Here is an 18,667-nt window from a genome sequence, read left to right as displayed (position 1 = left end):
CAAGTTTGGCCTCTAGGGGCATGAGTTACTTAGTACTGCTTTAACCCCCGCTTAAACAGAGCACATTTTCTCCAGTTCGACTTTACCCAAATCTAAAAACTTCTTGAAAGTGATAAAACTGAGACGTAAATGAGGATGAAAATGCAGCAAAAACGCAAAAAAAAGGGATGATAAAGCAACAAGTTACAAAAAAGTGCCAAAAATGAGACATAAGTGAGGATGAAAACTCAACAAAAAGCATTAAAAAAAAAGGAAGTGACAAAAAAGTGACAACACAAGAAAAAATCTTAGATCAGTTTTGAAGGTCTTCGCTTTCAAATGAGGCGTTGCACCGCTGTAAGTTCCAGTCGAGAAGCTTGTAGATTTGGGTAAAGCCGAACTGGAGAAAATGTTCAGGTCAGGTGGGAGTTAAGAGGTTAAAGGCCTCGTGATCCTGGACAGTTGCCTCTGCTTCCGTTTCAGACCCCTAATGTCAGTACAGTCTTATTACTCTGCAGGTTAATGAAAATCCCTCTTCATCTTGTGGCGCACTCGTCCCTGTTGACCTCAGCTGTTGACATACAGGGTTAGACAGCCCCGCCGCTGTTTACTGCTCACAAAACTATGTGCGGCCAACTTTGAACTGGAACTAAGCCCTTCTGCAGTGGCCTTTGAAGCCATGGCCAAATCTTCAGGTCCCGAGTCTGACTTTGATTTAGCCAAACGGAGTCTGCGGATCAAACTGGCGTACACAAACAACACGGGCAGGTTTCTCATTAGCTTGTCCAACAAGCGCTTCACATGAGACCTCCTCAATGGACAGGGAAAAGGGACATAAAACGCAAGATTGGAACCTGAAGAGGTCATAGAGAGATAGAGGCAGGCGTCACGTGCCGTCTATTCGGCCGCGCCTCATTTAGCAAACGCTAAGCTCGGGTCCATTTCTTTATCGGAATGGCTTTTGCTTTTAATAGAGCTTTGGAGCCTTTGCTGGCGAGTGATTGATGAGACAAATGTTTCCAGGGATTAATAACTAATGGAGTGAGAGAAGCCGTATTCATTAGTCCTGAGATGGGGGAAAATGAGTTCTGCAAATATGGTCTTTGATGGATGAGATCTGAAATAGCCGCCAAGAAGCACTTTCACTCCACCTTGCAAATCTCTAAATGTACATTCACTTTATAGCTGCCTACAGAGCCAGGGCAAAATGAAAGCAATGAATACTTGCTTTTCAATGTCGTGTTATTCCGGTCGACTTACCTGATTTGTTTGTGTTTTGTTGTAGCGTGTAACTGCAACCTCCATGCGCGACGCTGCAGATTCAACATGGAGCTGTACAAGTTATCAGGGAGGAAGAGCGGAGGAGTGTGCATGAACTGTCGCCACAACACCGCCGGACGCCACTGCCACTACTGCAAAGAGGGCTTCTACAGAGACATGGCCCGGCCCATCACCCACCGGCGTGCATGCAAAGGTAATCAGCATCAACCACATACCAAAAAATGGCACACACAAAAGGACCGGAATGAGTTCAGTGAAGGTGCTTGGTTTTAAACGCACAGAGGAGAGCCACTTCCTGACATCAGCGAGTGGAGCAGAGGGTTTTGAGCGCTTGCGAGGGAGATTGACTAAATTTGTAGTCAGAACAATGCAGAACTAATCCCACACACCCCGTGAATCTGGACTGGACTGGCTTCATGAATATTTATTTATGAGAACATGTCATGGATTATTACTTTAAGCCCCACTGGACTTTTCACTTGGCAAAAAGCAGCAAAAAGTGTTTATTCACATTTCAAACAAATCCAGATCGAGATGTTCCGACCCCACTAAAGCTGTAATCATGCCATTTCTGAGAGAGTGCAAGAGAATTTTTATGGTAATGAAATGCATCACCTTGTGTAGGGTACGCCACTGTTTACATTGGACTTTTTTACTTTCGTTTTGTCATCTTGATTTGTACATTAAAGCCACACTGCAGAACATTCCACGTTATATGTTGCAATGTCACACAAACTAGACTAAACTGACTGTGAGGTCCAGATTTTAGTCCAGGAGAAAGAAGTCCCTATGTCAGTGACTCAACAGAACTGGAGGGCGAAGATATAAAATACACTTGATTTACCCCTTGATACTTTTTGAAAACTTTTTTCCAACAGAAAACTTCTGGATCATTGAGAACTTGCATAACACAATATGCCATATTATCCATTGACCATTTCCTTTTTGGGGATAACATTTTTAAGCCATACTACCCATTATACAAAATGAAGTTGGAAATTTGGCGTTTTGCACTTGTCCTATTGTGTTAAATCATTATAAATATGTGCAATTTCTTCCAGAAAAGTCCCAAAAGAAAAGTGAAAGCGGCCAACACCAGTACAATCAACATTTCACAGTGAGAATCCCCTATTGGCTTGTCTTCACGTTCACTTCTGTCACCTCTGCAGGCTGTAACCCAACACCGCAGATCCAACATTGCGCGATATCCTCGTGTAGTGGCTCGCACCGGTCCCGCTGTTACATGGAAACATTATTCACTGTGACTTGGTCACATTTTTCCGATCTGAAGTCATCGCGCCGCAGTCCCTGATGGAGATGTCTGTTTTTCCTGGTGCCAAAGTGTTCCTGTATCGTTCATTTCCTGCAATACCTGAAAGCTTTGGACAGAACGATCTGTCTGTATCAAAGCCCGCAGAGTGCTTTAGCGCTGCACAGGCTGTAGATGTGTCAAAAATGAAAGTTATGAATAGGTTGCGAAGCTGCCGGTCATGATGGATCAGTGCAATTCCACAACTGTCAGCCGGGTATGACTGGTGGTACGTGCTCTCCTTTAGCTTTACTCAGTCTTTTATAATCTTATGCAAATGGTTTTCATTGTAACTTACACTACGATATTACTGGTCTTGTGTGGCCCAAAGTGGATGGAAGCACTACTGATTTGTAAACCATTTATGTCGATTTATTTAAAACATTTACGATTAGGTTTCTCTTTGTCTATGTTTCTGCCATCTTCAGAAGCGTCACTGAACTGTTATGACGTGGCAGTTATCAGCTGATGTTCCCGGGCCGTGCCGTATACCTCGATAGATTTATTAGCCTGGCCAAACCTCTTGCCTTGTGGTCTCCGGAGAAGTGGGTCCCTTGTGTGAGAGATTGTAAACACTTCCACATCTCTGTTTAGGGTCTGTGTTCCCAGTTTCCTGATTTCTATGGCCTCTTCATGAATCCATTTGAAAGTGAGATGGGAAAATAGCCTTAAAGGGTTGTTATTGTTGTTATTATTATTATAAAAAGGTTATTACTATTATTATTTTTGCCAAAGGAGCAGTGTGTCACGCTAGTCAATGTAAACTCAGTCTATATAAACTTGTTTCAGCCTCATGGTGTACTCTGTAAGAGAGAACTACTGCCACTTTTTCAGTTTCTCTGCGTCTAATGTTTTATCATAATTGTTTATGTGGCCATCCTCCAGACTCCTGCCCCCCCTGTAGTTCTCTGAAGTCCGGATTTGCTTGGCTCTGCTTTTTAGCTTTTTTTTTTTTACCTGTAGGTGAAGATGGAGGTCAGAGGTGGCTGTGACCAAAGCGGCAAGTGTCAACATCTGAAATGGACAATAAAATACAGGTGTTTCCACAGCGCAGAGGAGGAGGGGGCAGGAGGAGGGGGTACGGCCGGGCTTCAGTGGCCCCAGTCTGGTTCCAATCAGGCTTGTTGCGTGGAGAAAAGGGCCTGCACACTCACCTCCAAAGCACTCCGCTGTCTCCTACCTCCCACGTGCACCCGGCCCCAGCCAACTTGCTCTTTGCATGAGACAGCAGCCTCCTTATAGGCTTTTACAGTGTCACAAGCTTTAAAATGGTCAGTAAAATCAACCACGCTGGGCCGTCAAAAAACCTTGCTACGAGATTTTGGGAGCGTTGTCGCACAGCTGGTATCTGTTGACCCGAGGGAGTGCTTATATAGAAAGCACAAAAATCAGGCAACAGAAGCCAATGTAAACGTCTAAAATAACAGTGTGCTTTCAAGGCTGATGCCGCTTCTTCATCACGTTTGATGCAGTAACGTAAGATGTGAATCCTGTAGCTCCATTTTGTGGATCATTAGGGATTGTTTTCAAAGGGGCGAAAAGACTGTTAGGCCCAATGATGTGACGATTTGGACAAGCTATTAGAGGAATCTTTTCACAGTTCATGCGTGAGACAGTGTTGGAGCTATAGGTCTCATCTGTTAAAGCACATACCTACGGATTCTGCATGTGGATTGGATTTCTTGTTTGTCTCCAGTAAAGGCTGAAAGAAGCACATTGTTCATTGGTTGGAAGCGAGGTGTCTTGTACATCTCCATCTGAAAGCCATCAACCACACTTTTTATGACAGTGAGGTCGGTATTTGAGCCAAGGAGAAGAGATCGTTTCAGTGTCAAGGTGTGAAGGTGTGAAAGAAGCCAGCTTTGTGAAGAAAGAGACAACTTTTCACTAAATCGACCTGGCTTGGATTCAACTTGTCCACCCAAAGTTGAGACTCCAATGGCGCAAGATCTATAGCGAAGCAGGCCTCATCAGTTAAATTGGGCCTGTCAAAAGACTACAAATCCCATCAGGCCTCCGTCACGTCTGCAGCCGCTCTGGCTTGAAAAGTCATCAACATCTGAGGACGTTTTTACGGCTTCTTCACTGACCCGAGCCCCTGGCCATAAAAGTTCAGACAAACAGGTTGAGCCGAGGTGTGGGCGGAGGTGCCCGTTGTTTACCGGGGCCCTGGACGTGCACTGTAAACTCCGATGTCTTAAAAGACCGCGATTGTTTGACGGGGAAGTGAGAACATCCAACAAAGCCGCCGTTTTGTTTACACGGACGGGCCTGACAGACCGGCTCAGCGGCAGCATTCGCCTCCATAACACTTTTATCCCACGTGTCTTTTATCAGTGACACAGCATCTCTCAGACAGGAGAGCCGCGTGTGTGTTTACTCGGCCTTAACCGAGTGACTCATGCGCCAAGGCAAAGTGAGATAATGATATAATAAGTTTATTCTGCCGCCTTTAGATGTGGATTTGCGCCCGTAATCAGCTGGCTTTGATTTGCACGTTTAACAGAACAAATCCCAGGAATGCAGCACGCGGCCACCACCGGCTGCATCTGGAGAGCAGCAGGAGCACTGGGGAGGGAGAGGGAAGGATGCAAGCAGTACAGGAAAGGGATGGACTCTTTGGGATCTGCTCAATTAAAAGAAAAGACTAAGTTTGGCTAGTTTTTATTATATTGATCTTTCTTTTAAAGACACCAGCGTAGTATGTGAGAACCTGCTGAAGCCCCTGAACCATTCATAATGAAGAATGTTTCAAATCACTCCTTTATAATTTATTTAGTGAGCCTTCTAGTCGTCCTGAAATACGTGAAATTTTCTTTGATTTGAGACTGTCCATGGTGCAATATATTCACACTTAAATTAAGATAAAACACCTACAATAGTTTCATCATCAAGTAATTTAAGATAATTGCATCATGTTTTGAGTGTGGTGATTTCTTTTTATCTTAATTATAGTATTAATCGTACGGCCAAGGCGACCACCGAGGGCGACATCTGCTGGAGGGGACGCCAAATTACGTTTTAATTTATGAATCCCATGAGGTCCCGCCATCTACAACATCTCTGATTTTCTGACATAACTTTGGAATAGAAAGTAATAGAGACCTGCTTTCTTGTGTTTGGAAAACCTGTCTGGTCCTCCACTGCCTCCAGGGAGCCGTGTACCATTGCAGTGAAAATTTGTCAAATCAGCGCCATCTGTCCAAGTGTGCGTGCAGACAACAGTTGATAAAGCAAAGCATCCACAGAGGAAAATTGTAAATTTGCTAACAATGCAATTCATATCTAACCTGGCAAGAACCAGATTGACATTAAAGTGCCAATAACGTTTGCACTGACATCAATCTTGCGCTGGTTTTAATCGTTCGCGCTGGTTTTAATCGTTCGGGGAGAGGTTGCACGTTTGGAGCAGCATTTGATGCTGATTGGATGAAAAAAAACACAAATCCACCCGAAACCAATTTTGGTTCAGTCCGAACGGTGAAGGCGGGAGCAGTTCAAGATGGATTCTCGTGTGCTAGCTGTGTAAATTCAGCTTACTGGCAAGGTTCATTCATATCTTGCCCGATGGACAGATTTCTTGAAGCTAGACTCTCAAATGAACAACAAAAGTATTTATTTCAGGAACATTTTACTTCTTTAAGATTACTTTTAACATGGCGCGCTATATCAGGTAACTTTGAACCCATACAGAGTTACAGTACAATATTCGGTGAATATGTGATTAAGATATTTCCAACACATCATTTAATGGAGAGAAGAATTCTTGATGGCATCTGGACCGATTTCATTTTTATTTCCATTTCTGGCATTTCCACGATATTAAAATTCATTTAGGTTTTTTTTTTTTTTGCTAGCTATAAAGATGGAGCCCACCTGTAATGTGCAATGCAACTTTGAACCCTTACAGACTTACAAACCAACATTAGCCAGTATTGAGTAACATACTTCGGCGTAATGTAAGACTCTCAAAGACGCAGCTGGAGAAGAGTCCACTGAGTCCACTACAGTCCACTGAAAATAATCGCCTGCCTCCACGTAACATTGATTTAAAATGCGCACGTTTATCAATACCCTCCTCATCTGGAACATCTCAGTCAAATCCCATCAAAGTGCAAGCGACCCTGTCAGTGTCGGAGTCTTCAGATTTACGTAGGGCATCAAACGCGGCGCAGCTCTCCGGGACACCTGTGGACCTGTCGCCGGAAACAAACACCAAAGTTCTGAGCCCCGAGCTAATCCGCCAGACGCGCACCATCCGACCGGGGTCAACTTTCAGCCATTTGACCTTTGGCGGGGTTTTTTGCGCAGTCAACAGGTGGTATTGCATTCAGCGCTCTGATATATCGGGGCGAATAAACACATTTCTGAAGAGGCCTCGGTGTGTTAGCAGCTGCTGTTCTCTGGCACGCTCTGGAGTAAACTGTCAAGTTACTGGGTTTTCCCCCCCCTAAAGTGTAATTTTGCTCATGTTTTTTCCTTGATAGAGTTGGACAATTACACCGATCAAATAACAGCCAAGTCGCTCAAATCGGCGTTAACCTTTTTTTTTTTTTTTTAAGGTGAATAACAACAAATAATATTGAGTAAACCCAAGATGTCTAAGATGGGGGACTTCTTGGGACTACACTGCCTGATGTCCTTTGCAATAAAGCTCACAATATCCCGTGAAGCCGTCTCCAAGAGGGGGTTAAGACCATCACTTTTAAATAAATTGCCTACAACCAGGGAAGGCTCTAATGTGCTGGCGCTGCAGCGTGACCCAAGTATTCCTTGTTGCTGTTGGCGTCTGTGTGGCATCTACTAAACTTTTATTTCGGGAAGTGATGAAATTGCGGAGCATGTGTCACCAGAGTCCACACAGCAGTTATGAGCTCAAGAACAAGCAGAGGCTAGTCATTACCTGATTACCGTATAAGCATCGACACCGTCCTCGTGACAGCGTGTAATTTCAGCTGTAATTGTATCGTATGTTAACTCCTTTCGTTCTTTCGTCCTTTCTCTCTCCAGCTTGCGACTGCCACCCAGTCGGAGCGGCGGGGAAGACGTGTAACCAGACCACCGGCCAGTGCCCCTGTAAGGACGGAGTGACCGGCATCACGTGCAACCGCTGCGCCAAGGGATACCAGCAGAGCCGCTCACCGGTCGCCCCTTGCATCAGTGAGTGACCGCATGACCGCACACCGCTATACGGAGAGCCAGAAGAAGACACTGTCAAATCAGAGATGAGACAGCCTTAAATAGATGGAAAGAATTGTGCAAATTGAAGTGTCAAAGGAAAGGTTGGCTGCCCACCTCTGTCATATGAAGCTATGACCTTTTTTTTCCTAGCTATTGGACTTTTTGGGCTATATATCAACATAAAATCTACTTAACAATACTAGCTACTTGACAAACTTGACAAACAGATTGCGTGCATTGTTAAACACGCGTTAGTCTGTGTCTTTAAAGCAAAACCTCACTAAAGCTTGTCAGGCAATATTAGCTCATTGCGCTAATATGCCAAATAGGCCTCAAACAAGGCTAACAACCCCATCCAGGAGTAACACCCTGCCCTGTGGTGCCATGTTGTTGGAGACTCCAGATTCGGAGCAGATGGCAGGGCTGGCAGAGGCAACGGTAGCCGCGAATGTGTTTGAGTGACACCGAAATCAAAGTGACCGCAGCCAAAACGGTAATGGTAATGAGCGCCGTGTGCCTCACCTCCCAGCGAGACGACAGAGGAAGACAAAGCTATTAAAGCAGCCAATTACTATGGCGGCGACAACCCTAATTTGAATGATCCGTTGCTTTCTGTCTTCGGCACACACGCACACACACAGCTTAAAGAACACCGGGCAGCTGTGTCGCCACAAAAGCTCAGCGATCATGTTTGTTTTCGTTGTTGGGGAGTCCCGTAAATTCAAAAGGGAACACGGCGATTGCAATCCCTAAAAATCTCGCCAACAACTTCACTCCGCACACTCCCCGCTGCCGAGGTGCAAGCCCCGAACCTCCGGATCCAATGAAAGACAGATCCTCCGGTGGGTGCTAACTAAGCCAGCATTCCTAACTGTGTTTATGGTAGGGGCCTGCAGCCTGTCGGTAGCATTAGCATTTGTATTGGAAAGTCACATAGGATTAGCAGAAGTCCTGGAGGAGGTCCACGCGGCGGCACTTTTTAGTGTAGCCAGCGGGCGCCACAAGGGAGGTCTATGCTAACCGTCAGGATCTTCCCAAACAGCTCCCCTCAGCGCCATCTGTCCGAGTGTGCGTGCATACGACACAGGGATTACACAGCCGATAAAGCAAAGCATCCACAGAGGAGGTGGATTCAACCAATTCAATATTAGCTAACAAGGCATTTCTGTACTTAGTGCTACTCTAGTGCAGGGGTAGGAAAGTCTACTTGGCGAAGGGCCGATTTTCTTCATTGTAAAAAGTCCAATGGCCGGACATGCCAATTTTAGCACAAAGTAAAGCACAATTTTCTAACAAATGGCGGCGTTGTATGTGCATGATTAGGGAAGGGTAACATTAAACAACACCAGTCTGGTATCGGGAAGAAAATGTAGGTTCTGCTCTTATCTAAAGCAGGTACCCAAAAAAAAGATACAGTTTTGATGCTGTTGGTCCAGGGATTTCTTGTTTTCCCAATTTTCCACCCTTATTTTTTAATATTTTCCATATTTCCCCTCATTTTCCCCAATTTATTCCCTATTTCTCACACATTAGTTCACATAGGAGACGAACCCGATATGGTAAATTTTCCGATCTTCCACACATTATTGTTCTGTTTTCTGGTTTTACATGACAAATATTTTAGTAAAGGCATCTGAAAAAGTATCGTTCAGGTATCGGTATCAACATTTTTTACAGTACCCAGCACTATACATGACCTTATTGGGTGTTCTGTTTTGACTGTATTACACACATTTTATTATGTATTCGAACAGGCATTTGATCTCTGATTTGTGTCATAATATCATCTTCAAAATCATTCAAAACATCTTGAGGGCCGTAGGTTTATGCTGGAGTGCCGGATTTGGAAAAAAAAAGGGGGTTTAAGGAAAAGCTAGTTTGAACAGGTGGGTTTTGAGTACTATGTTAGAGCTGATGTGCAGCATGACCTGGGCGTCATGATTAGATAAAAAATATTTGTGATATACCAAATCGTGATCTCCCTGTTGTCATAATGTGACTCATGGCTTTTCAGTGATGCTTAAACACAAAGGCATGCTGTTTACATTTCCCCACTTTCTCCCATTGCTCATTCCCCGTCATGCTTCGAGTGTGACGGATGGAGCTCACCAATCACAATGAAGTGTGAACTGTCAGAAGAGGGAGATAGCTTCAGTAAACTGATAAAGACAGATAGTATCAACACTAATTACATTACATACTCACTTAATTCCTGGGTGTGAAACATTTAAAGTTCTTTATTGACAGCAATGAGTGAATGAAATGAAAAAGGAGTTATTTCAAAGTGCCGTACAGACTACACAGATCTATATTTCCACAATTGTCTTTACAATGTGCTTAAGCAGGACAATACAAATTCCATTGAACCAATAGAAAAAAGCTACATGACGTTTAAATGTTAACACTTGCTCTGTTAGTTTGGGATTCATGGTTTGTTTATCAGGATCATGTTGTCAATCTGCACAGCGTCCTGGGGAGGTGTTCTGAATTTGCAAAACGCTGACCCTAAAACGCTGCTTTCTTCTCACCACTGTGTTCATTTTGCGTTTCAGAAATCCCCGTGGTCAACCCCACAACGGTGGCGAGCAGCACAGAGGAGCCAGCAGGTTCGTACCTCAGCCCCTGCACGGCCGCTTTAGACGGAGAACAAAAACATATTTCCCACATTTCTAGACTCGCGTTTGAAGGTGTGTCATAAATATTAAAACAGGGCGGGTCACCTCTGTCTGAATGATCACAGGCACTTTCCCCCATTGTCGTGAATTCCTTTATCCTTGGCACCGCTCCTCGGCCTGACTTAGTGGAGCCTTGAGCGGAGAGTGTATACGCAGCTTAATGCCAAGGCCATGCAGATAGGCTGAGGCAGAGGTAATTAGTTACACTTGAGCTCGTGGAGACTTAGTGAAGGAGTGGGCTGCGAGGCGTGAAAGGAGCGCTGGCGTGTGACTGGGGGAATACGTCCCTGGTTTTGACTCTCCAATTCAGGCTCTGCTCAATTACATTTCCTTATTTCTCATTCTGCGGCTTTATGGCTTCGAAAGACACTGATTTGGAACATTTTGAAAGAATAGGGGCGTCGGGGGTACAGTAAATGGACCGTAGCCTTCAAAGTTTTTTTTTACCTTTAAAACTAGCCAACCTGCATAACACTGGCATACTTTTAGCTTTGGCTGACTCATTTATACTCTATAGCCTTTTTAAAATGATGTATTTTCGACCCCCTACTTGCTCCAGCAATGTCCTAATGTGTAGAATGAGCCCAGACTAATTCACCACAACTGCCTCTAAAATCCTGCACTGTCACTCAAGTTGTTAATTCGGGTCCAAAGTGCCGTCATGCACGAGCTTAATATAGAAGCTGCAGTTACACGTAAGACCTGAGGTGGCAGTAGAGGGTGTAAAAATGTCAACTTGCATCTAGTCCCTTTAAAGTCTGGAATTCTAAATGTTTTACTAATTTCATCTTGCATTTTGATGTAAGTAAGAAACATTATATACCATATGTTCAGGACTATAAGTTGCTCTGGAGTTTAAGATGCACCAGCCAAAGTAAACGAAGTAATGAAGAGGAAAAAAACATAATAAGACGCTCCGGAGTATGAGATATACTAGCCAAAAAATGCCTAATGAAGAAAAAAAACAACAGGCTGAATAGGCGTACGGTATGCTAACGCAACACATTGATGGAAAGCTACGTGAAGCATAAACAAGAAACTAAACAGGTGTTTGGTATGTTAAAGTCACATAAACAGTTCAGATAACTATAGCATAAAGAACAAACTAAACTCTCGAGCTCACCCTAAATCACATATGAGTCACTCCGGAGTATAAGACACACCCCCAGCCAAACTATGAAAAAAAGTGTGACTTATAGTTCGGAAAATACGGTATATATTATGTTTTGTCCCTCCTTGCCGGACCTCAGCAACTAATCAGTCTTGTATCCTCCCGTGTCTGCCAATGAGACGAGCTTTCCCTGTGAACCAGCCTGTCAGGTCCAATCAGGAGAGAGGGGGAGGAGCTTGATCGCTTACTTTGGAAAATTCTGTTCCTGCTCTTCTCATTTTGCAAACAAAGAAGGGCTTCCTGGTTAAAGAGGGGAGGAATTTGATTGTTTAAAATTTCACTGTATCTCTCCTCACTTTGTAAACTTACAGACTATCACTTTAATCAAAATTGAATTCACGTAATCATGGAAAATTGATCTCAAATCATATGGAAAATTTGGCAACAAAAACAGAAATATGGAAAACTGTCAACTGCATCAATGTATTTCTACTTTTATTCACCGTTCACTGAGCTCATTGACAAAAGTACACCTCCTCGGCCTGGGAAAGTCCTGAAACTGAAACAGTATCAGATCGCACATTCACCTCAGGCTCAGACCAGTGCCCCATCTCCCTCACTCACATCCAGGGTTGTTTTTTTGTGTGGAAGGGGCGTTGGGTGCAATTTGTCCTTGTCGCGGGGTACTGAATGGGCCTAAAAAGGCTGTTTTCGGTGCGACTATCTTCTGGGTCAGCTGGCAGTAAGGGACTCCTCATGGGAACTGTCCGCACTGTCCCAAGACAAAGTGATATTTTTCAAAAGGCCCCTACATTTAAACACTTTTAGAATCAGAAACTGCCACCGAAAAATAATTGTACTTTAATGCCTGGTTGGCCTTGAGACAGCTCGACAGAGAGTTTCTTGTCTGTCCTAGTCTAAATAAATGATTTGTGTAGCTTTTGTGTAATTTATGTACATTATTCAAATCTAGATGCATCATAGACACAGTAAAAGTATAATTTTCAAAAGTAGTGCCGGGAAAATCTTACGAAACCCAGCCCTATAAGGAGTCCTGCCTCTCAAATTGGCTGCCACTCACTGTTGTGTGCAATATTTCGCAAAACAAAACCATAAAACATCTTGGCAAGTTGAAAATAAAATGATTTCGGTTCGGTTTGTGAGTGAATGATGCGCCTAGACTCACACCGATCACACGCACATCCCCAAACCTATCAACACCTACACACTGGACCGTCGAAGTTGGAAGCCACTTTTTTCCCTCTGTCTTCTCCTCTCCCTTTGTTCTTATAAAATTCCCCTCTCTCTGATATACAGCCAAGCCTCCTGGACATTTTTACGGGCGCCCTGGTCCCCCTGTTTCTTCCTTCCACTGCTCCAACACCCAGTTCTCATGCAAAACCCCACGAAAACCTTTCATTTCTTCCTCCCGCGGCAGGTTTTTCCTAATTGAGATATTTCATGTCCGTTTTATTTGGAATTCGCCCTCTGAATGCTTTTCCTTTTGAAGATGCGAGGGAAGTTTCGCGCATGTGGTTTTTGACTTGCGCCCACATTCCGACTGCGACAATGCGCGGTGTCCCCTTCTCCCGAGCTCTTCTCCAATCGCTTTCTGTTATTTTAACCCGGGGTCCCTCAAAGGCACTTAAAGTAATTGCTTTGAAAACGAGGCACCGTTTCATTGAGTGTGATTATATTCTCATCTTAGAGTCCTGTGCCTATTATTATTATTATTTTTTTAAAGGGACACAATGAGCCTTTCATCTGTTTCGAATGGTTCACCCGATTTTGTTCCAGTTCATGCAAAACATATTTCGTGATCACAGGGAATCAATGGCCTTAATGTTGGCATGGCAGAATAAATATTTCATGACCTCCAAAAACAAACAACGACAAATAATTACATGCATGTGCTGCGTGGAGACCAAAAAAGCAGAGGCTTGCGTGCTATACTTCGCTTTATGGATATTGTGAACTACTTAAAGCAGGAGCCAGGAGAAAGACATGCTCTGAGCAAAAGTTTTACTGTACTTTTAAAATGCTATGACTGTTTCTACTCTGTTATGAAATATAAAGAAATGTTTTGCAGTTAGTTTAGGCCAAGGACAGATTGGGGTTGTCGTGGTTCCAGATACCCATCCCATTCAGCTCCAAAACAAACATGTTTGACGGATTTTATTTCATTAAAAGAAAGCCCATTTACTCATAAAATCGGAGATGCTTGAGTTTGTGTCCAGCGAGTCTTTCCAAATGAGACCCGGTGCCTTTCTCATTTTAGTGTGGACTTCGGCCAACTTGTTAGCACAATATTGCATCTTTCCCAACGCCTCCATTTTAGGTGTTACAGTCCAACAGTTGTAGCAGCTTCCCTGGCAGCTCGGAGGACAAATGGTCGGAGAAGGTCATGTGTGCAGTGTGTGGTCTGGATGCTCACGCTGGCAGCCAAGCTCTATTCACATCCATCCAAGCATGACCTGCTCCACCACGCTCTGTCTTTGCTCAAAGTCTCCCAAAACATGTCAGGCCCTACACTTGTGCTCCTCTGGTATGTCTCAGGCCTCCCAGCTGCGCCGTCTGTGGGAATGGGACACGTATCGAGTCGCAAACAGTACAGTAGTCGTGTTTAGACAAAACAAATCAGTCTTCAATGTACAGAAGGGCAGAAGCTTCACGTGTGTGTGCCCATCTTTCCAATTATTATTTTTTTATCTAAAACCTCCCACAATGAGAAAGAATCCTGCAGCGCCCTAACTTGAATCTTCCAGGTACTTCTATTCTAAGACGTCTTGTGTGAGCCAAGGATTTATGGTAACGTTTTGGAAAGTGGTGCTTTCACAGTACATAACAGTTTACTGTGTTTTGTCACCCCAGCTCCCTTTATAGGCAGCTGAACCTGGACACCACTGTAGACCACATTTCATCTGAACATTGGTCATAAAGCGAGTGAGCGTGTTCAACATCTCCTGTCTTCTCCTACAGATTGCGAATCCTATTGCAAACCGGTGAAGGGAAACCTGAAGATCAACATGAAGAAGTACTGTAAAAAGGATTACGGTAAGACATCGTGTTTTGTCTCAAGTAGGCCTGCCTGGTGTGGTCGATTTAGTTCATGCCAGTCCTTCATAAAATGTACTGTCTTCATCCAGTATTGTCCATATCCCTTATAGTTGTCAAAAAAGCATTAAAAAACATACAGCTTTTTCATTGAATGAGTGAATCGAATTGTTTGAACACTGGTCATGTCCATGTGTCTACAGCGGTGCAGGTGAACGTCCTGGACATGGAGACAGTGGGCGACTGGGCCAAGTTTTCCGTCAACATCGTGTCCGTCTACAAAAGCCGCGGCGAGCCCTTGAAGCGGGGAGACAACGCGCTGTGGGTGCACATGAAGGACCTGGCCTGCAAGTGTCCCAAGATCCAGATCGGCAAGCGCTTCCTGGTGATGGGCGGCAGCGAGGGTGGAGTCGCAGCGGGGGGCGGGGCGGGGGCGGGGCCCGGCAGCGGGACGACCAACCAGGTGACGGGGACGGAGCGCGTCGGGCTGGTGGCCGATAAGAACAGCTTAGTGATCCAATGGAGGGACGTTTGGGCGCGGCGCCTGAGGAAGTTCCAGCGCAAAGAAAAGAAAGGGAAGTGTGGCAAAGCGTGATGGGGACGCCCCTTTCCTCTGCCCACCTGAACCTTGACAGGACACCTCTGAGCCCCGCCCTGTCACAGAGCACTGCACACTACAGACTGCATGTACCGACATTTCTAAGGACTACAACTGTGTATATTGTATAATTATGATGGTATTTTTATTTCCATGTTTGTTATTGTGATGTCCGTGTGTTTTGTCGCTTTGGTTTGCCTTAAAAAGGGACCAATAAAAAGTGTATGAAGTGTCGACACAAAGTCCATCCCCTTCAAGACGACAGCAGAAAGTCCACTGTGCCCTCCTAACTAAAAACTGTCCAATCTTTGTTCTTTCACTTGGAGAACGGACTCAACGGTGCTTGTCACTTTACTGAGACTGAGCGGCAGCCTGTGTAAAGACAAACACCTCATTTTAACAGGCCGCTGCAGGTGCCATTAAAAGAAACTCCGTCTTTAGCCAAATGATCACAGTGTGTTCATAGTCATACTCTTCTTCAATGAGGAACCAAGGGCTTTCTATATGTGGACCACACTCAGTTCTATACCATCTCTGCTGCTGCCTCCGTCACAGTGAGCACTCTGCTTCTCTGCAAGGGCACAACGCCAGGGCACTTTGCGAACCACATCTTCACAAGAACCCTCTAAGTGTCTTTGAATCACCACTAGCCCCGCTCACGAGTGGATAGTGAAGTCATGAATCACCACCATGACTTGCGGCTTGTCACTATTTAGAAGGAAAGATGAAGTATTGTGGACAAACGACTGGAATCTCAGAACAATAGCCAATATTCCAGGAGACTTTTGTGCTTTAAGGACAGTGTGGCCTCAGATGTTGTTTGCTGCCTATGTAATTTCTCTTTAAATATATGAACTCTGTGATGTCCAGTGACCGGCAGACATTTGTTTGCCAAAAGAAGAGATTGAAACGAGAGTTTCTTTTCATGCAGTCAATGAGAAAACAAAGTGGGATAAACAAGCATGTTTTCCTCCGGTGTGTTTTGACAAAATGAATGAGGCTGGAAACTTTTAGTGCTCACTGATTGTATTATGACATGAGAGTATCAGATTTCATTCCTCATGAACTTTGTTATGTTTGCATGTTTGTGGTTTGTGCTGGTCCATCAAAACCATGAAGTGAGCAGAGAACAACTAACCCAATCTGAGCATTTGGATCCAAAGGAAAACCTCCCAAGTCATCTTCCCTTATGCCTCCCTGAACTGCCCTGTCATGTGCTGCCAAAGAGGCATAGTCACATTTATATTCAATTTAATTCACAGAGCTATGGGAGTCAGGGGCAACCAAACCACAGAGACCGGGCGAGGGCTCTGCAGCTTTTATCTGCCTAGTGCTGTTATTTCATTTTGAAAAACATATTATATTGATTTAAATAGAGTAGAAGATAACCAGGGGAGCATGTCATGCGAGTGCACAGTGAATACTAACAGGCATCTTGTGCCTCTCGTGGTTTTACTCAGAGTATCTTCATGACGTGTGTCCAATTCCTCAGAGAAGTGACAGCACAGAAGAAGCTTATGGCAGCCCAAAACCATTACTGTACTGCACTATAGCGTTTGACTGAATGTATGTGAAACTGTGAACACACTCTCGCAGCCGACTGAAGTGGTAAACAGTTGTAAATCATATGAAGCTACTCTTATTGAGTTATCTGCATGTTTTCAATTAGCTTAATGAACCTACAAGAGTCCTGAACCTCTGACTTTACTTGCCCTGAAGTCTTAATAACTTTGACTTGGCCTCAAGCCTTTGGTTTGAGAGCTCAGACCTCCTCTTAGACTTATCTCTTTTTCCAGACAGGGACTCAGACTTCGGCCCACACCCATTTGGTGACTTGGCCCACTCACACATAGAGTTCATTTTGACCCAGGCCAGTGCATTTTGAGTGACATGGGCTCAAATTGGTCAATTTCCAACTAAAGATGGTTTGGCCTGGATTTTGACTCCAAAAGAAGCTCTAATTCTTTCTCAAACTGCAGCCTGGAGCACACTACAGGATCATTTGACAGATTTAGGCCCTGATTTGAGTTTCAGAAGGCATGGCCCAATATTGGCTCCTCCGAATATATATTTTTTCTTTCTGCCTTTCCTTGTGTGGTCTTAGTGCAGTTACGTTACAACCTTTTGTTGTCTTCTCTTTGTCACACAATTTTAAATTGGTCAAGATATTAAAACCCTGTAGTGAGGTCCCCGATTAAGACATAACTGAACAGACTTCTGACTGAACTTACGCTGCGTGATTGGAGTGTACCACTCTACAGCTCCATTCCCACTGGCAACATTTTTCAAAAATGTGGATCATTTGTACTGTGTCTGATGGACAGGTGCTGCTGCAGCAGTACCAGCCTCCTCAGTCTGGTATGTGAGAGCGGAGCTGAACATTATGATGAATGGTCAGGTTACGTGCCTGCAAGGCTTCTGCGCTCCTCACGACGCACTAACAGAGGAAGTGTGACATCCCTGCTGCCCAGTAAATCTACACTAAAGCCCCGTTTCCCACCCTGAACGCTGGGGAAAGATAAGAGCAAGACAGATGTTTGTGAAAGCTCTTTAGTAAGCCACATAGGGAGCGCCATCCTGTTGTTTTACATTAACAAGCCTGGCAACTTGGCAGAGGAACCCAGGCCATAAAGGCTTTGTTCCCCCCATGGCAGATTTTACGAGACTTACAGGTGTGTGTGTTTAATTAAGCTATCCGCATAAACAAACCATTTGCTTATGAGGTTCCCAGGTCAGACTACAGAGAACAATAATAGTGTTTACTATAGATGAAGAAATCCCATAGACCACCATGTATGTTGTTGTAAATACATATTTGTTCCACTTCATGTTGGGATGTATAAAGCAGACAATGTTACATGGAAGTGGAAACCAGAAACATATGCTTTAGTGATCGCCACCAGGAGACGTGATTCAAATATTCAATCCGAATGTATCGTTTTCTTTGTTTGCAGACTATAAATACTTGTATGGGATTAAAAGGAGAAAGTGGCCACTCGGATTCAACCACAAGTTTGCATTGCATTCTTCATAGAAACAACAGTGCAAAAGCAGTTGTGCTGATCTTTTTAACACTGATCTCTTCCTTGTACATTTTCCTTTTGAGGCAATGAACCACTGACGTTTTAATCTAAAAAATAAATTATTAGTTAACGAACCGTGTGTTGCGTTGATCATCTTTCTGAGTCATTACCCGTAGCAAAATAAATAAACAAGTCGGGATTAATAGTATCCACTTTGAAAGAAGGAACAATTTGAACTTTTCCAGATATTTGTAAACCGAGCAGCTTCTTTTTTTTCCTCTAATTCGGCCAACAGCAAAGTCTATTACGCAGCAATTGATCACAAATATAGGCCACAGTTTGAGAACCATAGGTTGCGCACGTCTTATTGTGACACACACATACCCAGTAAAATCTCAGTGTGATTTCTCTTGCTTCTGCGCTCAAATGAAAGAGGATCCTCTGTGCCTGCGCTGT

The 18,667-nt window shown here is 44.1% G+C and overlaps 1 protein-coding gene across 1 annotated transcript in view; it reads left to right on the top strand.

The window, feature by feature from the left end:
• The window catches only part of ntn2 (netrin 2), a 33,854-nt gene extending 15,552 nt beyond the window's left edge, over positions 1–18,302 (top strand). Inside the window, exons 3-7 of the mRNA XM_079576738.1 lie at positions 1,265–1,453; positions 7,580–7,729; positions 10,303–10,356; positions 14,516–14,590; positions 14,794–18,302. Coding sequence (XP_079432864.1) covers positions 1,265–1,453; positions 7,580–7,729; positions 10,303–10,356; positions 14,516–14,590; positions 14,794–15,185 — 860 coding nt within the window. The 3' untranslated portion in view covers positions 15,186–18,302. The remainder of the gene's footprint in view (positions 1–1,264; positions 1,454–7,579; positions 7,730–10,302; positions 10,357–14,515; positions 14,591–14,793) is intronic.
• The last annotated feature ends 365 nt before the right edge of the window (positions 18,303–18,667 follow it).

This window comes from Gobius niger (assembly GCF_951799975.1).
Source record: "Gobius niger genome assembly, chromosome: 19".
Taxonomy (NCBI): domain Eukaryota; kingdom Metazoa; phylum Chordata; class Actinopteri; order Gobiiformes; family Gobiidae; genus Gobius; species Gobius niger.
This window is presented reverse-complemented; position numbering and strand designations above follow the sequence as displayed.